We start from the raw sequence: 21,806 nt of genomic DNA, 5'->3' as shown, positions 1-21,806 counted from the left end.
ATGTGCCAGGGGATCCCAGGTGACCGTGGAGTCTGTGCCTGTGGTTGCCCCTCCTGGTGTGGTTTGCATTTTGGGCTGGTCCTTTGGGACAAAGAGGCAGTTTTGGTGTCGCCATCCCGGGCGTGCAGCTGCGCGGGGCTCGGCTCTGAGGGGGACAATGGCAGGAAGCTGGGAGCCACAAGCAGCTCCTCGCTGCTGCTCCACGGCTGATCCTCCCTGGCTATTTCCATCTCATTGTCCAGAGGAGAGGAAGGATGTTTCCAGCCTTCTTCCTTTTTGCCTCAAAGGGATGTGGGGTGGGCGGGGAAGGGAGAGGAGTTTTGTCGCTGGCGGTTGAGCAACAGGCACAGTTAGAGCCCGTCGAAGCACCACCCGGGTCAAGGGGCTGGTGCATCTTGGTCAGAGACATCCCTGAGGTCTCCCCTGCTCTGGACAGTCTTGGCAGTGGCCGTGCACCTTGTCCCTTGTCCCTGCTGGCAGCCGTTGGATGAGATCCTTCTGCAACGTGGCTTTTAGTGGACGTGGCCGGACTCGTGGTGCTCAGCGATGCTGGGGGAGATGCTGCTGCCTCCACCTCCCTTATTCCCAGCGGTGGGGTGAGGCTGTCGTGAGGTTGCTGCTGCTCAGCTGAAGGTATTTTGGGAAGACAAAGTGGGATCCTGATGTTAGAAACACCCCGAGTGCTGTGTCTTGGTGGGGAGGTGTGTGTGGAGCTGTCGTGGTGGAGCTGCAGGGAGTGGGAGGATAATCTTGGGCCTCTCGGTGGGGATGGTTTCAGGTGCCTCTGAAAGCATTAGAAGAAGCATGTGGTGGGGAAAGGGAATGGGGAAGGTCCCTTCTTGCTTTGTGATGGAGAAACATGACCATGGAGGGGGGGTCTGGCTTTTGTTGGGGGTATTTTTAGTTCTTCATCCTGTGGACAGGGCTCTGATGATGACAGTGCAGTGTTGCAAAGTCCTTCCTGCGTTTTTTCACGGCTCCAACTGCTGTGGCCACACAAAGTCCCAGCTCCCATGTGCCAGGAAGTGAAAGCAGAATTAATTAAGATGGGAAATGATCTTAATTTGCTCGGGCTAAATCCCTTTACCACCAGAAAACCCCAAACAGTTGAAGCAAAGATCTTGGTCAGAGTGTGGCCACACCTCTCCCGTCAAACAGAGGTGGAGAAATCGCCCGTGACACATCTCTGAGGTTTGGCTCTATGGGAGAGTTTTACCAGTTTTACTGGGATGATTGTCACTTCCCAGCAGCAGCCAAACTGGGAAGAGCCCATCTCTGACTGACCTGGATCCCAGCTGAGCTGGGATCACCCCAGAACAGCCAGAAGGGTCTAAATTCAGATCTCACAGGTGCTGGAGTTGAGCCTGTCCTGGGACAGCCCCAGGATTTAGCAGCCCTGCTGATTTTCCCAGAGGGAAGCAGAGAACTTTAAGGATCCCTTTTGGCTCTTTGTCCCAAAGTGGATCAGGATGCAGCACCACCATTTTGTCCTCCTCAAAGAGCATCTGCCACTCATGGGGTTTTTTTTTTTTGTGTTGGCCAATGGACTTGGTGATCTTGGAGGTCCTGTCCAAACGTGACGATGCTGTGATTCTTGGGGACACCCTCTGTACCCTGCTGTGGAGCCAGCCAACATTGCTCCCAAAGCCCAGTGTTGGGGCCAGCCCTCACAACCTGCTGGGAATACTGGGAGCTCCCAGATTTTGCTGCTGACAGGAGGTGTCCAGCAGTGCCAGGGTGATGGAGCAATTCCTTGGCAGCTGTTGGAGCCAACTCCTTGCCTTAGCAAAAACCATGAATGATCTGCAGGCCCGTGGGAGGCCTGTTGGTCTCCAGGGATGGTGGGGTGATGACCTTGCTGGTGTGTCCTTGCTGGTTGAAGCCTTCCTGACCCCCATGTGTGTGTGTTCATGTTGGCCACCTTGCAGTGGGACACACAAGGGAGGAGAGGTGGTGTGGAAGCAGGAGGAGATGCCCAGTTCAGTTGTCTCCTTCCTCCTCTGTGGTTCTGCAGGGAGGCTGTGAGCATGGGGAGCCCAGCAGGCAGCAAACCTGCAAACCAGCTCAGAAGTGTTGCTGGAGGAGCTGGTGCAATAAAACACCACTTCAGGTTGGGGCAGGAATTTTCCCCGTTTCCTCAAAGTATCAGCAAGCTGGGTGGAGGCTTCGTTATGGTCTTTCTGGTCACACAGAGCAAAGAGGGGTTTGTGGTTGTCCCCAGCACAGAGCTGGGAGTGGGCACTGGGGGCTGTGGGAGACCTGGCACCCAGGACCAGCCCTTCTGCTCCCCGTGGCTTTCGTGTCCCCGACACAGCCCTTGGCCTTTCCACCTGCTGCACCACCTGCCCCAGCCCAGGAGCCTCCCTGTTTGTTTTGTCTAAAAGCAACATCCCCCAAAGCGAGGCTGGGGGAGAAGAGGGGGGGGAAATACCCACTCTGGCTTAATTGCAGTTAATGAGCCTGATGGGGCTGGCAGCCAGCAAGCCAAGGGCTGTGCCAGGGCTCGTACTTGCCCGTGGGAACGGTGGGGTGTGGTGCCTGGCTGTGCCTGGCTTCCCAACCCCTGGGAAGAGGGAGCAGAGAGGTCCAGAGACCTGGAGCATGCAGGAGCCATCGGGCCAGCCCGTGTCACAGGGCTCTGCAGACACGTTGACCCCCGAGGAGTCAGAGGGACAGGATGACATCCACTGGTGAGCGTGCCAAGCGGGTGGGAAAAGGTCCCTTGCAGACCTCAGAGGGCTTTGGAAAGCTGGCTTTGTGTTCTGCAGCTTGAGCATCCTTTTGTCTGCAGTGGGGTCCAGGCAGCACCCAGCTGGGCAGTGTTGCTGGTTGGGTCATAAGGTGAGTTTTTAGGGTCCTGGATGGGGACGTGGTTTTGTGGAGCAGGCACCAGGTCTGACCTCGAGAGGTGCCAAGGGCTCAAATCCCAGCACTGAGGAAATGGTGTCTGAGGTTAGTGTGGCCACACTGGGCTCATGGGGGGCTGATCTGTTTGTTTATTTTCCTTTCCCCCCCCCCTGCTTTCTGAGTGAAGCACCCAGGGCAGGAGAACACACCCCACCACACCCTCTGTCCCTTCATCTGCCTCGGGGCACCCACGTTCCGCAGCCTCAGCTGGGAGTGAGTCCATGTCCTCCTCCCAGGTTTCTCCCATTTTCTGCTGCTTTTCCCCTGGCAGGCTCTGCCTGCCTGTTGGACGCTGGGTCCTCCTTGCATTTCTTCACCCCCAGCTCTTACAGAGACCCAGAAATGCTCCTGGGTGACTCGGCAGTGCTGTTTGTTGCTTTTCCAGCCCATTTCCCAGCTTCAGCATCATGGATCTCTTCCCAGCATCGTGGATCTCCTCCCAGCATCTCCCCCAGCTGCTTTCAGGCACCACTGCTAACCCAGATTTCCCCCAGGGGCAGCTGTCACCAGTGTCCCCATGGTGTGGCAGAAGAACTTGTTGGCTCCAGGCCCATTCCAGCCTCCTCTGCTTTAGGATTTGACCCCTGCCCAGATGCCAACCTTGAACCCAAGGCTGTTCCTTCCTTGCTTCCTGAGCACCCAGGTATGGGAGGCAGTGCCTGAGAGCCCCACAGCCAAGGACACCAGAAATGTGTTTGTGCAGGAAACTGAAAATGTTGCAGCTTCCTTCCTCCAACATAAATAGCTCCCAGATGGGTGGTGCTTGGGGACCACCACGTGCTGTCCCCTGGCCTTGCAGGGCAGAGCTCGGGTCTCTCCATCTGGGAAGTCTCCTTGCTCCAACACCTGATGGTTGGTACTAGGGCTGGGGTGAGCTCCAGGGGTGCCCTGCCTGCTGGTGGTTTGAACACCCTGGAGATGTAGATTCCCCCCACCAGGGAATTTCCTTCCTGCCTCTTTCCCTGGGATGCATTTTACTCCCGTAGAGCTGCTGGTGTTTCTCCCAGCTCCTTGTTCTCCTGCTCTCTGCATGGAATTGGGACTGAGTTGTTTGGGGTTTTTTGGGTTGTGGTTTTTTTTTCGGTGGTGGTTGTTTTTTTTTGCTTTTCATGACTGAATCTGCCTTCCAGCCCAGGCTTGGGCCTCAGCCAGAGTTTGCCAAAGGGATTCCCTTCCTTGGAGCTCCCCAGGAGGCTCCAGTTAATGGGCAGCTCCCCTGGAGAAGTCACTTGCTGAGAGTGGGTATTGTGGAAGTCCAGGCTTTTTTTGTCTCAGCGCTTCCAGATCCAGCAAGACCCGACCTCAGAGCCCTGAGCCTCTTCCCCAGGGGCTGCTGAGGCAAGCTGGGCTCTTGCTGTGCTAACACAGCAATTAAAACAATCACTGAAGGCTGAGGTGTGCTGCTGGTGACAGCAGCCCCGAGCGGCCCTGACCCTGCGCAGGTGGCGGGGCAGGGTGTGGGTGTGAGCCAAGGGCATCTCTCCATGCCATGGGGAGATGTTCCTGACAGTGGCTTGATGTCTGCAGGGGGTGACAGCAGCCAGGAGCCCTCTGCAGTGGCCCCCCAGGCAGCAGGTTGTGGGGCTGGAGCTCCTGGGTGTGCTCTCCAAACCGGTTGGGAACGCTCTCCTTTGGTTCTACAAAGGGCTGGTGGTGGAGGAGAGGTTGGTGGTGTCATGGTTTGATCTGTCCTCTGCTTCCCTTGGCTCTGAGGGAGGGAATCCTCTTGTGCTGATGCCATCAGACCCGGCGTGGGGCAGGATGTGTCTGTGGGGTAGAGCATGTCCAGGGGGCAGGACGTGCCCCGTGTCCAGAGGGTGGTCTCTCCTTCCCAGGAGCTCTCGGCTGTGTCTGAGGGCTCTGCTGCCCTTGGCATCCACCTGCTTGGGGAACAGGGACCTGGAGGAGCTCATCGTGCCAGAACTGGTGCCAAAGCCTCTCTCCAAAGGGGATCTGTGTTGGATGTTGGGAGGGAGGTGATGCTGAGGCTCTAGGTGGGATTGTTGCCTCTTACCAGCATCCTGGTCCACGGAGGAGGAGATGAGGCTGGTGGGAGATGCTGGGCTGGCAGGAGATGCTGGGCTGGCAGGAGATGCTGGGCTGGGGTCTTGCTTGCCTGGAGCTGTTCCCTCTCATCCCTGTTTGTCTTTGCCTGCCGACCTTGGCAGTATTTAAGCTTTCAGGAGCACTCTGCAAGCCCTCCCCCCTTCCCTGCCTGCCCTTGGAGCTGTGTCCACAAGGAGAGGACATGGGTGGTGGAGAAGTGGGGCTGCCCCGACCTGCTGCTGGTGGCTCTGGGGTGGGCAGTAGCCAGCAGACCCTGTCTGGGCTCTGCACCCAGGTGAGGGTGGGCAGAGGGGAGGGAATCCAAGCCTCTGCTGTGGAGGGGGGTGATTCCTTTCTGGGAGAGAAGCACTTTTCCTGAATCTCAGGAGTTTCCAGGAGCAGAAGCTGCCTACGCTGCTCTGGGGAGCAGGAGGTGCTGCCAGACAACCTTGGCTTTCCTTCAGCAGGGCCCTTCGGTGATGAATTTCCCTCTGTTTGCAGGAAATGGCAGTTGTTGGGAGGTTTCCTGGGGATACCTCCACTCCCCCACACAGCCTCCTGCCCCCAGGGCCTGGCGCTGCTCCTTGGGATGGGCTTTGTGACCCGGTGGGGGTGGGAGGATGAACTGCTGGCAGGAAATGACTGCCAGAGGTTTCCAGCTGTGCCAGAGCCTTGGGGGGGGTGGGGTGGGGGGGGGATGCAGCCCACTCCTTGTCCCTCGGGTCCCATGTCCCTGCTGTGGTTACAGGAGATGAGCTCCTTGGTCCCACCTTCCACCTCAGGGGACCTGGTCCTTCTGCAAAAAAACCCACCTGGTAAAAAGCATTGATTGGCTCGTTGCTTTGGATGTGCAGAAGGACCCTGGTACCTGCCTGCCCAGGTGTCCAGGTGGGACCAAGGGACAGGCAGCAGGGATGGGGATGCTGAGCCCTGGGACCTGCAGCTTTTTGTGGCACTGCAGCTGCTGGGTTCCCTGCTTCTGGTGGGCTTTGGTCCTGCTTCTGGTGGGGTTTGGTCCTGCTTCTGGTGGGGTTTGGTCCTGCTTCTGATGAGGTTTGGTCCTGCCTCTGGTGGGGTTTGCTCCTGCTTCTGGTGGGGTTTGGTCCTGCTTCTGGTGGGGTTTGGTCCTGCTTCTGGTGGGGTTTGGTCCTGCTTCTGGTGGGGTTTGGTCCTGCTTCTGGTGGGGTTTGGTCCTGCTTCTGGTGGGGTTTGGTCCTCCTTCTGATGAGGTTTGGTCCTGCTTCTGGTGGGGTTTGGTCCTCCTTCTGATGAGGTTTGGTCCTGCTTCTGGTGGGGTTTGGTCCTGCCTCTGGTGGGGTTTGGTCCTGCTTCTGGTGGGGTTTGGTCCTGCCTCTGGTGGGATTCATAGAATCATAGAATATGCTGAGTTGAACCCATCAGGATCATCGAGTCCAATCCTGCCTATGCTGTGATTCAGCCCTGCCTGTGGTGGGGTTCAGCCCTGCCTGTGGTGGGGTTCAGGCCTGCCTCTGGTGGGGTTCAGCCTTGCCTCTGGTGGGGTTCAGCCCTGCCTGTGCCACGATTTGATCCTGCCTGTTCCCAGCTCTTCCCTTGCCTTAAGTACCTGCCTGTCCCTGCGACTGACCCGTCTCAGACTTGAAACCTCTCGCCGGGTTTTGCTGTGCAGGGATTTGCCCTGGCACGTGGGTGGCTGGGTGCTGTGAAGGCTTGAAGGACCCATCCCCTGGGAGAGGGGGCAGCCTCCAGGCAGCTCAGCCCCTCTTTGCAGGTTGCTGCTCCGGGAGCTGCGCGTGAGCCCCCAGGAAGCTGGTCGGTTGTTTAGGTGCTGCCTGTGGTGAAGTTTGGGGCTGGTATTCAGGTCTGGGCTTTTGGGGTGACTGGGTGTGATGCAGGCTTCCCTGGGGAGCCTCTTGGCCAGCTTTACCCTGCAGGCAGTAGCTTTTGAAGCCAACCTGAAGGTGTGGATTTGAGAGCAGGTGGAAAAGCTGCCATGAATCAGGCACCTCAACACCCCGGTGTGGATCTGCTGGCACAGCAACTGAGGGGGTTCCCAGTTCAGGGGTATCACAGCCTTTCCCACTCCCATCGAGGTTTTATTTACTCCTGAAGACTTCATTTTACCTCCTCCGTTGGCAGTGGAGTCCTGCCTTCTGCTCTGGACAGGTTCTGCCTGGTCCCCTGTCTCTGAGGAACCAGAACTAAGCGGGTTGAAACGCAGCGTTAAGACGTGGCAGATCCAGGTAGAAAGTGGTTTTGCTCCGTGTTCCTGCACCAGGGGTTTGGCCTCAGGGCACCATGAGATGTTTGGGTCCTGGAGTCTTGAGTTTCAAAACGTAACTGCACACATTTGTGGGGAGAAAATTCCAGGGAGGGCTTTTAAATGTCTTGACTCAAAGGTCACAAGCTGCAAATAACCAGTGAGAGTATCAGGGGAAGTATCTCACCCTGATCCACCTCCCAAGGCCTGACATGGATTTACAGGCTCAAAAAGAGGTGGTTTTTTTTCTGATTTATGTCCTTGAAATACCTAAATGATGTGTTTTGCTGAGGGGTGTATAAGTAGTCTGGGTGGTTTCAGGTGTGTTGCTTTTCCTAGTTCATGCCTTGGGTTGCAGGAAGGGTTTTGTGATGCACTTTGCCAAACTTTAATCATTGTCTGTCTCAAGGGCTTCTCTGGAATCTCTGCAGCAGAAACTTTGCAAGAACCAGAGTAGAAAAATCTGGGTTTACTCTTGTGGAAAAACTCTTGGGGGCTTTTCATAGAGAATCATCAGCCTCTTCTTGTTTTGGAGCAGGAATTTGCTGTCTGGTAGGGAGGAGAGTGGGATCCACCCACATCTGGCCAATTCATAAAGCCCTTGAAACTCCCAGTTAACACGCTCCAGAAAGAGTTATCAGGATTTGGCAACTGGCTGCTCCAACCATTACATCTTCCCTCAGCATCATCTGTTCTCTTATGGCTCATGCGGGACGCGGCGAACGGCCTCTGTGCTGGGGGACAGCTGTGCAGGGCTTTCCTGGGAGCTGCTTTCCTGGGAGCTGCTTTCCTGGGAGCTGCCTGCCCTGGAGCTGCCTGCCCTGGAGCTGCCTGCCCTGGAGCTGCTTGCCCTGGAGCTGCTTTCTCCAGAGCTGTTTTCCCTGGAGCTGCCTTCCCTGGAGCTGCTTCCCCCGGAGCTGCGCAGCGGCCGCCCCGAGCTCCCCCGGCAGCCGCCCGGAGAGGGGAGGAAGGAGGAAAATGCCCCAAATGCTCCAATTTCCTGGGGTTCTGCGAGGAAGCCCCTCAGGGACGTGGGAGCAGATGGAGGTAGGGGGAGCAGAGGGGATGGGGAGCAAAGGGGAACTTGGAGGGCTGCTCTGGGGGTCCCGCTGTCCCCCCGAGAGCTGCAAGACCCGACGGCAGGGCCTGTGTCCCGCTCCTGGTGCAACTGGGCAGCAGTGCTGGGCTGATGCTGGTCTTGTCAGGTTTTTTGCTTCTCTTTGAGGGGAACGTAGAGCTTGGTCCAATAATGAAAAGCAGCAGCATCCTGGTGCATCCCCCCCTGGGGCAAGGGTGAGGTTATGCAAGGTACCCCGACTCCGGGATTTCCTATTTCTCGAGTTCTGGCTTTGTGAGCTTCATGTTATTTCAACACAGCCCTTCTCGTGTGGTTTCTTATTTAAGTGTTTTTAATTTGAACAAATTCCCTCCAGCTAATTTTTTGTTACTTGTGCGTGGCTCTGGAGAAAAACCTTCTCCTTTTATTCACGAGGAATGTTTTTAATCACACGCATTCTTCAACCCGGCTGAACTCTGAACCTTCCACAGCTAATCAACATAAGATGGGAAATGGTTTAAAATCAAGAAAAAAAAACCCCAACAAAACAACCCAACCCAACCAGCCCTGCCTTTAAGTGCTGCTCAGCCTCAGACAAAGCTTTTTCTCCATGTGCCAGTGCTGTAGAGCAGGGCTGGAGGCTGAGATGCATGGAAAGGATTAGCTGGGATGCAACTGCTCCTCAACAATCTGCCCACCCTGGTTTGTTTGCTTCTCGCTTTATTTCCCCCTCACACAAGCTCAGCTCTTTGCTCTCGGCTGGTTTAGCCTCTTTTAAAAAAAGAATCATCAGGAAATGCCAAAGCAAAGATTCCTGCGTTGCTGTTTTGGGGGAGGGTGGCTGGCTGGCCAGGAGCAGGGATTTCTCCCTTGGGAGGTGAATGGAGCAGGCACTGGGTTGTCACCACCAGCTCAGGGAACGTTGCCACCAGGTTTCCCCCCCTGGCCAAAAGCTTTGCAGGAGCCCTGGAGCTGGTCTGCACGTTTGCTCCGGGGCCCTCCCACCTCACCGGGGGACCTTGGAGGCTCCGGCTGTTTTCCCTGTGCTTGTGCCTTTGCTGGCAGCCTGGAAAATGCTGGTAACTGGGTTGTGGAGCAGAGAGCTTTGCATCCATGGTCACAGCACCGAGGGCTTTCCTGGGGCGTGGAGGGAGAGCCCCTGTGTTCCAGTCCTGGGGGAGCTGGAGCTTGGAGCTTGGTGGTGGATTCTCCTCGGCTTCCTCCTGGCACAGCCAGGACCTGGCAGAGGAAAATGACCCAGAAAAACAAGCATTTGATGCCACAGTGACGTGATGTCCCTGGGGCTTCTGCCAGGCCACGTGGTGCCAGTGGGGACAAGGCAGTGAGTGACCCCGCTCTGCTGTCACCCCCCTGTCCAGGATGATGCCACCTTGCTTGGCACCCCAAAGCTCTCCTGGCCTTGGCACCCCGAATCTCTGCTGGGCTGTTTGAGCAGATGAGCTTTGCAGTTAGTGGTTTATTCAGCAGGGCAGGGAGGTGTCATGTCTTGGGAAGGTGTTTTGGTGGCAGGGTCATCTCCAGTCCCACCATGCTGGTGAGGTGGTGGCTGCTGAGCCCCTGCCAGCCCCAGTGAGGACCAGTTTGCCCCCAGCACTGGCCTTCCCCTGTGAATCATTTTGGGAACTAAAAATAGTTCTCAAAAGTGTTGGCAGCTGGACATCCAGCCTGGAGAGGAGCCTGTCCCAGGAACCCTCTGCCTCTCCCCTGGGTGGCTGCTCCCAGCTCCTCCCTGCTCCAGCACTCGGTCCCACTCCTGGCCAAGGGGGTGGGGAGGGTGATGGATTTGGTCCCCCAAGGCTCTGTGGGGATAGTGGAGCATCCCAGTCCCAGGCTGTACATCCCAGTCCCAGTCTGTACATCCCAGTCCCAGCCCCTGCATCCAAGCCCCAGCCCCTGCATCCCAGTCCCAGTCTGTACAACCCAGGCCCAGCCCCTGCATCCCAGCCCCTGCATCCCAATCCCAGCCCCTGCATCCCAGTCCCAACCCCTGCATCCCAGTCCCAGCCCCTACATCCCAGTCCTGGCACCTCTTTGGCCACATGTCCTGGTGCTGGTGGCTTATGAGGGTCCACCAGGAACCAGCAGGACCCAGGCTGGGTTGGGGAGAGGGGAAGACCCTCCAGGAGCCGTGGTGGGCCTGTGCTCTTGGCCTTCTTTGGGTGAGGGGAAGAGGAGGAGCTGCAGCCTGGCTCCCTGCCCCCGGAATCATGTGTGAGCGTCGGAGCTGCCGGGGAGGGGAGTTGTTTACTGTAACTCTTGGCCAAGGTCCCGGCATGAAACCCCAAATGAATTCAAGCTGCAGCAGGAGGTCACAGCTGAAACAAACAGCTCTCCGGGCAGGAAGGGCTTTGTGAAGGGGTCTGGAGCTCAGGCTGGAGCAGAAGGGATGTGGGACATCCCCAGGGAGCTGCCAGCACATGTGCCACATGCCAGAGGGGTCCCAGCATGGGGACAGTGGCCCATGCTGGGCCCAGAGAGCTGGGCTGCTGCCCCTGCCTGGTCCTTGTCCCCTGCCACCCAAAGCATCCTGCTCAAACTCTGGAAAACTGCCCGGAGGTTGGTGGCTGCAGTGCTGCCCAGGTGCAAAGCTGTCCCCTTGGGGTGGGCTGGGACACCCCTGTCACCCTGGGGCACAGTCTGTGCCCCCTCAGTGCCTGGTTTGCATCCCCTCCTCCCTCTCTCCCACCTCCTGAAGATTCTGCTGGACCATCCCTGGCTGAGCAGGGCCTGGCACAGCGGGGGGCTCCCTGTGCTGGCTGGGAGCAGGGCTGGGGGGGCTGTGGCAGCAGGGGGGTCTGCACAAGCCTCTGCCCTGGCTCCTCCGGTGCCTCTTGGCCGTGGAGATGCTCGACAGCCTTTTTCCTGGCTCTGGGTGAGTGGTGAGGAGTTGTTTTTCTGGCTGCTGGCCTGCCCGGCCTCCCTCTCCCTCAGCACACACGTTCCCTCCCACTTCTTCTCTTCCGCTGCTGTGGAGTTTGTTTTTAAAATAGACTGAAGCAAATGAGGGAGAGAGATTCCCAGAGCACACACCCCACCCCCCCCCCCCTCTCTCCCTCCTCCAGTGCCTTCCCCCTCGGCTCTGTGCTGCCATCCCTGTGTCCCACTCCATCCCTGGAACGTCCCCTCCTGCTCCTGCCAGTGCCCCCAGCACCTCTGTGCCCTGAGGAGGGGCAGCCTGAAGATGCTGCTGGTGTGGAGGGGTGAGATCAAGGCTGCTGCTGCTGAGCCCTGGCTGGTGGGATCTCCCCTTGGGCATCTCTAGCGTCACGAGCAGAGGGAGGCTGTGACAGCTCTTCTCTGGATGCCACCAGCCCTGAGGATGAAGGCTGTGTCTTGCTGGGCTGGTCTGTTCCTTCTTGGGCCCTCCAAAGATGCTCCTGTGTGTGCAACCCTTAGTGTCTCAGGGCTGAGCTCCCCCAGGCAGCCTTTTCCTCCTCCTGCCCCTTGCTGGTGTCCAGCAGGACAGTGACATTTGGCTGGAGGGGACCAGGGGGTGGCAGAGCTTCAGCAGCTCCTGCAGATAGATGTGGTGGGGATTTAGCTCAGCCAGGACCTGTCAGAAGTCCTGGTTTCTCCTGAGCTTTGCTGGTTACAGCCTGTCCTTGTCTGGCTGCCAGCAGCCCGGCTCAGCGGGCAGCACCACGCAGGCTCTGCTGCCTCCAGCATCCTCCTCCTCCTCCACACTGGGAGGTGGGAACACACCAGAGCTGAGAAGCAAGAGTTGACAGCCCAGCTTATCTCTTGCATCCTTCCCAATCGGTTGATGTTTAGCAAGATCCCTTGGGGGATTGCTGAAGCTTGGGAGGTGTCTGGAGCAGCAGGTTCAGCCTCCCAAGGTGCTGGTGCTGGCACTGGGACCAAGCCCTGCAGCCTCGTGGGTGGCACTGGGAGGAATTGTCATCCCTGTGGAGGACATCACCCTTTTTTGGATCCCCTGGCCTCTTGCAGGTGTTGAAGGGTCTTCTTGCATTGGGTAACTTCACTTAGACTCCTGTTTGCTGATAGAAATGCAGCTGAAACGTGTTCCTCTGCCCTGCCTGACCCTCGTGAGGGCCACGGGGCTCATCCTGCCCATCCCCAAACCTGGTGGGAATGGGGCAGAGGAGCTCAGCAGCTCCAGGCTGTGGTTGTTAATCATCCCCAACCTCTGTATCTCGCCGGTGGTGGTGGGGCAGGCAGGTGTAGCAATTAGAGCCAATTAGGCAGAGACAAATGAAATCCCAGGCAGTTATCAGTGAGGTGGAGAGAGAACAGGATAAAACCTGTGGTGGGGCTTCCTGGGAGCATCAGGTCCTTCCCCAATATGGGCTGGATTTAAGGATGTCTGTATCCTGAAGGGTTGAGCTGGGGCTGAGGAACATTTGCCCTCAACCAGGGGGACTTTTCCCTGCCTGGGTCATGCAGGAAAGCTGGAGTTGGCTCCATGCACCTGGTTGTCTGCAGGGATGTGTCCCCAGGGATGTTCCCAGCCCTGTGCCCTCCTCGGGTGAGCACACTCGTGCTCCTTTGCCAGGCAGGGTCTGGGGTGGGAGGGTGCTGGGATTCCCCTGGCAGAGCCAGGTGGGTGCTGGTTATGGTACAGGAGCTGCAGAGGTTCTTCCTGGGTGCTGCAGTTGTCAGCACCAGCTCCCTGGTGTCATGAAGGGTGTGGTTCTCTGCCTGTGAAGCACTGCTTGCATTTGGGTGGTGGTTGGTTGTTTTTTTTAAAAAAATTGCAGCTGCTTTTGGGAAACAATTGGCTCTCAGGCTGCAGTGGCCCCGTGTCCTGCTGGAGCATCCCCCTTGTAGCATCTTTTCCTGCCCACCTGCATCCAGCTGGGATGCCCATGGAGAAGCTCTTGCCTGTTTAGTTGGTGGGACACCATGGGGCTTGTCTGGGTGTCCTTCAGCTGCTGTGGTGCTGCCTTGTCCCCTTTCTGCCTGTCCTTGCCCACTTGCTGCCTCCTGGGTGTGTTGGTTGGAGCATCAGAGGTGCAGGAGGAGCCGCAGCACCCCTGGGTTTGTTTTCTGTCTGTTGGGGCTGGAGGTGCCCTCCTGTGCATCAGTGTGGGCCCTGTCCTGATGCTTTCCCTACCTAGCTTCAAGGTCTTCTGAGGAAACAGGGGGTTGTTCAGCCTGGAGGAGGCTGAGGGGAGACCTTGCTCTCTGAAAGGAGGTTGGAGTGAGGGGGTTTGGTCTCTTCTCCCAAGGAACAAGTGGCAGGACAAGAAGAAATGGCCTCAAGTTGCCCTGGGGAGGTTCAGGAACAATTTCTTGGGATCACTTTCTTGATCTTGGGAACAATTTCTTCGTGGAAGGGGGTCGTCAGGCCCTGGCACAGGCTGCCCAGGGCAGTGGTGGATCCCCCATCCCTGCAGGGGCTTGGAAGCTGGGTCAGATGTGGTTTAGTGGTGGCCTCGGCGGTGCTGGCTTGGACTGGATGTTCTCAAAAGATCTCCAACCCAAACGGTTTGATGATTCTCCCTGATGGGGTGATCTGAGGCGGGCAGGGACTGAGCTGTGCCTGCTTGGTGTCTCCACAGCTGCTGTGACCCCGTGCACCTCCCCACGGGTGCCCCAGGCCGCCCCCATGGACCTGCGCATCGGGCAGCGCCTCGTCAAGCCCGGCTCCGACACCGCCCTGCTGGCCCTCAAGCACACCCAGCAGCTCCAGCACCAGCTCTTCCTGGCCAGTTTGCACCAGCAGCAAGTGGAGCAGCTCGCCCACCAGCACGTGAGGGTAAGGAGACCCCAGGGGGGGAGCAGCTGGGGCAGCTGGAAAACGGGCTGTAGCCCCCAGAGCTCGGGGTGTCCGCTGGCTGTGCCCTGCGTCGGGGCTGGCTCTGGCCAGGCTTCCATCTCTGGCAGGGATTGAGAGGAAGAGACTGGGGATAGAAGCCTAGAATGTGCTGACTTGGAAAGGGACCCATCAGCAGCATTGAGGCCAACTCCCCTCCCCGGGTAGGGCACCCCAACAATCACCCCATGGGCCTGAGAGCAGCATCCAAACGCTTTTTGAACTTGGGCAGGCTTGGTGCTGTCACCCTGGGAGCTGGTTCCAGTGCTCAACCACCCTCTGGGTGACAAACCTTTTCCTGATATCCAGCCCAAACCTCCCCTGATTCAGCTTCCTATCCCAAGCCCAAAATAACCTTTTCAGGTGAATTCCATCTTTCCCCTGAGCTGGAAAGTCTGTCGTGCTTTTTCAGCCAGCCTGGAGACCTCTCTGAGGTGGGGAGGCCAGTGATGGACTCAGGTGGGGGGGCTTTCAGGTCTTATTTGGGGCCAGCTCTGTGTCCTGCCAAGGCCAGTGAAAGGGTTGGGGCCTCCTGGGATGTGCAAAGCAGGGAAATGGTTCCAGCCACATTCCATGTGTGCTGAGCCAGGAGCCAGAGGGACTGGACAGGATGCCTGGTGTCTGTGATCTGCCACTCTCTGGGCCACCAGCTGTTGCTCTGCCCTGGAGACCCAGCTTGCTCACTTCACAAGCTCATCTGCTTTTCTGGGAAGGCTTCACTGAAGTTCTCTGGTTGTCACTGGGAATAGCACCCCTGCCCTGCACAGCCTCTGCTGCCAGACTCGGCTTTGTCACAAACTTTGCAGCAAGATGTAGCTTGGATGGTTCCTCTGGAGACCCTGCTGAGAGCAGGGCCAGCTTCAGAGGTGGGGCAGGTTGCTGAGGACCGTGTCCAGGTGACCTGTGACCATCTCCAAGCACAGAGATCACCCCCTGCCCATCCCAGTGTTGCACTGTGCTCATGGTAGGAATCGGTTCCATAAATCCAGGTGGGATTACCCTCCTGGCACCGTGGGCCTGTTGCTGCTCATCCTTCTGCTGTGCTCCTTGGAGGAGCCTGGCTCCATCTGCTCCATAACTCCCTTGGGGTGGTGGAAGAGGCCATTGTACCTGCTCACCTAAACAAGGACTAAGCCACCAACCTCATCTGCGTCCCTTGGGTCCCACATGCTCTGCCCATGAGCACCAGCCCCGCTTTCATGGCTGGCTCAGGCTCACTGGTCCCAGTAACCCTGTCTGGAAGCCCTGGGAAAGTCACACTGGGGCTTTCTGGGAGAGGCTGAGCCCCAGCTTGGTCCACACAAAGAGAGCTGGAGATGCTGCTGCTGCCCTGACCACGGGGTCCTTGGAGACATTTTTGCTTTCTGACCTCCCTGGGGGATGGAATCATCTCCAAAACCCTCAGCTCTGGAAGACTCTCAAGATCCAAACTTTTAAGACCAATGCAACAGTTTCTTTTCTTCCCCCCCCCTCCCTTTATAGTAAACCATGGTTTTTATTTTTCATTTTCTTGCCACACTCCCCAACTGCAGATCTGTCCAAACACCATGAAAGGCAGCAAGTTGAAACAGGCTACTTTGAATTTTACAATGTCCCTGGGGTGAGAGTCTCTGGAGGCAACGACACGTCTGGTTTGCTGTGGGGAAACAACTGAACATGTTCTTCTTGGCCAGGCTTGGCCACCAGGTGTCCAGAAATGACCAAACCAGCCCTCTCAGACGTGCTCCATCACCGTGTCGTTGTGTCTTGGGCTCGGAGAGGGGACAAGAAGGCTTTTTGAGCTGTGCTGGGCCAGGTCTGGGGTGGCCTGGTGCTGATGTCCATCTCCTCTGGCAGGTGACCATGGAGTCCCCCCACCGGGAGGCTGAGCCAGGGCAGCAGGAGCAGGAGCTGCGGCAGATCCTCAACAAGGACAAGAGCAAGAGAAGTAAGAGCCTGTGGGTGGCACCAGGCACCACGTCTGCCCCAAAACCAGGGCACTGGGCTCAGGGAGGGGGTGGGGGCAGTGACACCAAAGTGGCTTTTAGAAAGGGAGAGATTTCCTGGGGCCTCCCTGGCCTGGCTGCTGTGGGTCCTTCATGTCCTTCCTAGGGAAGCCATCCAGGGGGTCTCACCAGAGCTCTGTGCTCCTGTGGCCACGGCAGCTGTGCTGCCTGAGCTGCCAGGGCTTGGGCAGGAATTTCATGGAATCCCAGAGTGGTTTATGTTGGAGGGACCTTCACGACCATCTAGTCCCACCCACTGCATGGGCAGGGCCACCTCCCACCAGCCCAGGCTGCTCCAAGCCCCATCCAACCTGCCCTGGGACACCCCCAGGGATGGGGCAGCCACAGCTTCCCTGGGCAGCCTGTCCCAGGGTCTCCCCACCCTCACACAGGGGAAGAATTTCCTCCTCACGTCCAACCTCCATCTCCCCAGTTCCAGCTGAAACCATCCCCCCTCATCCCCTCTCTGCGCTCCCTTCTGAAAAGTCGCCTTTTGAAGTTGCCCCCCCCAGGCTGGAGCTCCTGTCGAGGTTCCCCATAAACTGGGCAGAAACGTTTGCAAACCCGATCCGGCCGCGATCTCCCGGCGCCATCTAGTGCCGGTGGCTGCAGGGACCTCCCGGGACCTCTCCTGGAGCTCTCCCAGCTCTGGGGAGATGCTCACTTCGAGCTTTGGGGTCTGCAGGGCCCTGCACCCCCACCCCCAGCTGCAGCGTGGACCAGCTTGCCCTCTGCAGTTATCCCATCTGAGCCAACCCTGAGCTGAGCTCTGCATCTCCACAGGGTTTCATCTGTGTCCATGTGCTCGTGGAGGGTCTCCAGCCATCCTGGCATTGCTTGTGCAGCCCTGGGGAGCTGTGGGGTCTTTTCCAAGTGCTCTGTGGTGCTCCTCAGCCCTGTGTGCTCACTGCTGGTCTTCCTGCAGGTGCTGTGGCCAGCACAGCGGTGAAGCAGAAGCTGGCTGAGGTCATCCTGAAGAAGCAGCAGGCAGCTTTGGAGAGGACCAGCAACCCCAACCCTTCAGCCATGCCCTACAGGTAAAACTAGGGCATCCCCTGCCTTGCCCTGAGCAGGAGGACATCTGTGGCATCTTTGCCACAGCAAAGGTGGCTGTTTGGCTTGGGCAGGATCTTGCAGTTCTCTTTGCTTCCTGGTCTTCAGAGATATTGTGTAGCTGCCTCCTGCTGGGCTGAGGTGGCTTGGTTCTGGGTCAGGTGCTTGCAGGAGATGCATGAAGTTCCCATCTTGTTTTCCCTGACCTTGCTGGACTCTGGTGGTTTGTCCAACTCCAGACTCTCCTGTCAGGCTTATTTTCTTTTGTCCCAAGACAAGGCAAAGCCATCAGCTGGATCCCTTCTGTAGGTGCTCGTGGTAGGGGACAGGACAAGCCTTTCTGGCCACCAGCAGAGCAGCTGTCACCTGCCTGGGCTGGGCCATGTGTCGGGTGTCACATCAGTGGCCCGTGGCTACCAGCTGGGAAAGGTCTCTAACAAGGTGGCTTCTCCCTGTAGGTCTCTGGAGCCTCTGGATCCCGAGGGCCCTTCCCCTCCTGTGCTCAGCACCTTCCTGCCCCCTGTCCCCAGCACTTCTCTTGATCCCCCAGAGCATTTTCCACTGCGGAAGACGGGTAAGGCCATGGGGGTAAGACCCATCTCCCTCCCACCACGATGCCCTCCCAGCCCCCTTGCAGGGCTGAGAAGTGGGGGTGGCCTGGCCCTGCAAACCCAGTGGGACCAGGATTATAACCCCCTTTTCTGCTGGCAGCCTCTGAGCCCAACCTGAAGGTGCGTTGCAAGCCCAGGAAGTGCCTCGACCGGCGCAAGAACCCCCTGACGCGGAAGGAGAGCGCTCCCCCCTCGCTCAAGAGACGGCCCCCTGAGGCCATTGGTGAGGCCTTCCCCTGGGCTGTGAGACCCCCAGGGCTTTGGAGACACCTTGAAGGCCAGGCTGGAGCAGCTACGGCCTGCCCAGGATTCCTTGGTGGATCAGAAAGGGATGTTGTCACACCTCTTGGGGCTGGGCGCCTCACCAGTGCCCTCCCTGGGCAGGGAACTCTCTGCCGTGGTGGAGCAGGGACAGATGAGTGAGGGAAGTTGTACCGTGCTGCTTTTGGGGCCCATGATGGACCTACAAGGCTGGCAAGGTCCAAGACCAAGCTGGTTAGGCTTCCTGGCTGTGGAGTGGTGCCTCCCAGGCTGGCAGAGCAGCTCCATCATCTCCCCTGTGCCCCACGGCCAAAGGGGGTTTGTCCCCAGGTGGGCAGCTCTTAGGGAGGGAGGGAGGGCAGCGAAGGTCTGGGGCTGTGCAGCCTTTCTCTGGGTGCTTGTGCCCATCACCCCCTTTCTCCTCCTGGTGCAGACTCCTCCCCCAGCAGCAGCAGCACCCCCGTGTCTGGCTGCAGCTCTCCCAACGACAGCCTCCCCGCCGAGCACGGAGCCCTCCCCGCTGCCTCCAGCATGACCCACGAGGTGAGCTCCCCTGAACCCCCCCATCCAGAGGTCCCGTGGGGCTGGGGCTTCCTGATCCTGGGTGCCCTGGCCTCCCACTCCCATCCTAGGCTCAGGTGAAGGTAGCATCCCCCACCCAGGACCCCAGCCCTGAACCCTGCTGCCCAGAAACTGCCCTTGGCCCTGCTCTCCCTGCATGGTGGGATCTTCTGCCCAGCCCAGGTGCCCTCCTTGCCTTGTCTCCTAGTGTATGTGCTGTCCCCACGGGTCCCCAGTGCCCCTTGCCCTGACCCCAGGGGTCCTCCCAGGCTGCAGGGGCTCTGCCACCCTCTTCTGCTGCCTGTGCCTGAGCTGCTGGTCCCTTGCTGAGCTCTGCCAGTGCTGGAGCAGGAGACTAACGCTGTGTTTGGTGCAGACGCCCCTGGCCCAGCGCCTGATGATGCAGGAGAGCTCACTGGCCCAGTTTGCCCTGCAGAGTGCAGCCTCCCTTCCAGCCATCACACTGGGATTGCCAGCTACCACTAGTGCCAGGGTAGGTAGCCAGGCTGTAGGTAGCCCCAGAACTGGGCAGAAGGTCCCTGCTGGGCACTGGAAAACCCTTTCCTTTGGCCCTGGGGTTCCTGGGATGATGCCAGGTGTGCCCTGGCTCTGAGCATTCCCACGGGCAGGGTGAGGATGTGCCATCCCCTGCCTGTGCTGTGTCCCAGCTAATCCTCCTCCTTCTCTTCCTCTTCTTCCTCCTCTTTCTTCTTCCTCCTCTTTCTTCTTCCTCCTCTTTCTTCTTCCTCCTCTTTCTTCTTCCTCCTCTTTCTTCTTCCTCCTCTTTCTTCTTCCTCCTCTTTCTTCTTCCTCCTCTTTCTTCTTCCTCCTCTTTCTTCTTCCTCCTCCTCCTCCTCCTCTCTGCAGGGAGAGCCCGATCGCCGCCTGGCCCACCGGGTGCCCGTGCTGAACGGGCCTGTCCTCACGGGCACACACTCACCCATGTTCATACCAGCTGGCTTGGAGCAGCACGAGGCTGGGAGCCCCTTGTCCCCTCGGCTCCAGCCCGTCATCATCCTCGAGCCCTCGGTCACCCACACTCCCCTGGTAGCAGGTGAGTGTCGAGCCCAGGGACGGGCCCTGAGGCTGTGCCAGCAGCTGTGGGGCTCAGGGTGGAGCCTGGCTCAGGCCAGGCAGGGGTTTTTGGGTGCTGGGAAAGCCCAGTGGCCTTGATTTGTTCATCTGTGTGAGCTGGGGCTGAGGAGAGAGAAGCTGCTGCCCCTGGTTCTGGGTGGCCAGGGGGCCTGTCCTGGCCGTGGCTGAGCCCAGGGCTCTGCAGGCACCACAGACACTGCAGGTTGGGCTGTAGCTTTGGCTCTTCTCTCCTGCTTCTCCTTGCCCCTGCCTGAGCTGGGCTGGAGCTCTTCACCTTTCCTGCAGCCCAGAAACCCCCCTCCAAGGGCTCTTTCCTGCCTCTTCTGAGGCTCTTGTGCCAGCAGGTTTCACTGCAGGGCAGCTCTTGCCTGTGCCTCCAGCTGCCTTATCTGCCCAGTCCCTCTAGGTTGTCCCCTCGAATTGTAGCAGGAGAACTGGCTCCTTTCTGCTGGCTCCTGGCTCCACCTCTCCCTGCCTTGTGATCCACCTGCAGTGGAGGAAGCTTCTCCCATTGAGGATGAAGCTGAGAGGAGACTGGAGTGATTGAGCTCAACCTGACCCTGTCCCCAGACCCCTGTGGGCTTTGTGGTGACAAAGTGATGGGGGCAGAAGGAGAGTGGAGCCATAAAGACCCAGCCCATCCATCCCAGCCCACCAGATCCTGTGTCTCTGTCATCTTTGGGGCTGTCTGGAGATGCTCTGCATGGGTAGAGGCAGCACCAGCTCCAGTGGACAATGCCACCCCTCATCTCTTCTCCCTCTCCCCTGCAGTGCCAGGTCTGGGAACTGTCCCCTTCTCCTTCGCCCCCTCCCTGCTCTCTGCAGAGCGTCTGTCACTCCCAGGACACCACAAACCTCTGGGCAGGACCCGCTCTGAGCCCCTGCCCCAGAACCCCAAGGCCATCCAGCAGCAGCTGGTGTACCAGCAGCATCACACCCAGTTCCTGGAGAGGCTCAAGCAGCAGACGCATCTGGGCAAGGTAGGTCACAGCCTGGGTTGTGCAGGAGGCACAGGGAAGGAGGATCTGGGAGGGTTCCAGGATGGCAGCTCTTCCCATGGGACAGCAGGAGGTCTCCATGGCCAAGCCCCTGCCAGGCACAGAATCATAGAATGGTTTGGGTCAGAAGGGACCTTCAAGACCATCTAGATCCCACCCCCTGCATGAGCAGGGACACCTCCCACCAGCCCAGGCTGCTCCAAGCCCCATCCAACCTGCCCTTCAACACTGCCAGGGGTGGAAAACCATCTTGAAGATCATCTAGGGGATGGTGGTGGTCTATAAGATGGTCTATAAAGCCCCTTCCAACCCAACGCAACCCATTCCATCATCTAAAGACCATCCAGTGCCACCCCCTGCACGGGCAGGGCCACCTCCCACCAGCCCAGGCTGCTCCAAGCCCCATCCAACCTGCCCTTGGACACCCCCAGGGATGGGGCAGCCACAGCTTCCCTGGACAACCTGTTCCAGTGTCTCATGCAAGATGCTGCCGGGCCCAGCCAGGAGCAGCAAGCTGAGGGGATCTGCTCAGCTTCCTTGGCTCCCACCCCCATCGTGCTCCTGCCCCGAGGTGCTTTGCCACCCACCATCACCTGCTTGGCCTGGGCTGTCCCCTGTCCCCTCCCTGTGCTCACTGTGACCCCCCTGGCTGCAGCGCATGGCGAAATCCAGCGAGAAGCCCCGTCTGAGGCAGATCCCCTCCTCGGAGGACATGGAGGCTGAGGGGACCCTCCCCGAGGCTGGAGCTGAGAGCAGTGACCCAGCCAGGGCACGTCTGGAGCCCGCCCGGCCAGGGAGCGGCGCGAAGGAGCCCGAGAGGACGCAGAAGATGATGCAGCCTCAAGAGGAGCTTGTCCTCCAGCAGGTAGGAGAGGGTGGCAGGGAGGGGAGAGCCCCCTGGGTTGCTGGGCAGGGGTCCAGGGTTGCTGGGCAGGGTTCCTGGGTTGGTGGGCCTAGGATGGTGGACGTGGTCCCTGGGTTGCTGGGCAGGGTCCCCAGGATGGTGGGCTCAGGTTGCTGGGCATGGTCCCCATGTTGCTGGGCCCAGGGTGGTGGGCAGGGTCCCCAGGGTGGTGGGCAGGGTCCCCAGAATGGTGGGCAGGGTCCCCAGGTTGCTGGGCCCAGGGTGGTGGGCAGGGTCCCTGGGTTGCTGGGCAGGGTCCCCAGGGTGGTGGGCAGGGTCCCCAGGGTGGTGG

General features: G+C 58.8%; 1 protein-coding gene across 7 annotated transcripts in view; it reads left to right on the top strand.

The window, feature by feature from the left end:
* HDAC7 (histone deacetylase 7) overlaps window positions 1-21,806 on the top strand; it is a 76,176-nt gene that overhangs the window by 46,343 nt on the left and 8,027 nt on the right. For 3 of the 7 annotated variants that reach the window (XM_051641489.1, XM_051641492.1, XM_051641487.1), the window contains 10 exons: window positions 13,793-13,989; window positions 15,883-15,973; window positions 16,957-17,068; window positions 17,543-17,658; window positions 17,796-17,918; window positions 18,390-18,499; window positions 18,894-19,010; window positions 19,385-19,571; window positions 20,384-20,592; window positions 21,266-21,475. In XM_051641489.1, the coding sequence (XP_051497449.1) occupies window positions 13,793-13,989; window positions 15,883-15,973; window positions 16,957-17,068; window positions 17,543-17,658; window positions 17,796-17,918; window positions 18,390-18,499; window positions 18,894-19,010; window positions 19,385-19,571; window positions 20,384-20,592; window positions 21,266-21,475 (1,472 nt within the window). Of the gene's footprint in view, window positions 1-360; window positions 634-8,182; window positions 8,240-13,792; window positions 13,990-15,882; window positions 15,974-16,956; window positions 17,069-17,542; window positions 17,659-17,795; window positions 17,919-18,389; window positions 18,500-18,893; window positions 19,011-19,384; window positions 19,572-20,383; window positions 20,593-21,265; window positions 21,476-21,806 lie in introns of those variants that run through there. The other 4 variants (XM_051641491.1, XM_051641493.1, XM_051641488.1 and 1 more) reach the window with 4 other exon arrangements.

The sequence above is a fragment of the Apus apus genome, chromosome 28 (assembly GCF_020740795.1).
Source record: "Apus apus isolate bApuApu2 chromosome 28, bApuApu2.pri.cur, whole genome shotgun sequence".
Taxonomy (NCBI): Eukaryota; Metazoa; Chordata; class Aves; order Apodiformes; family Apodidae; genus Apus; species Apus apus.
The sequence above is the reverse complement of the archived record's forward strand: the minus strand, read 5'-3'. Positions and strand labels throughout refer to the sequence as shown.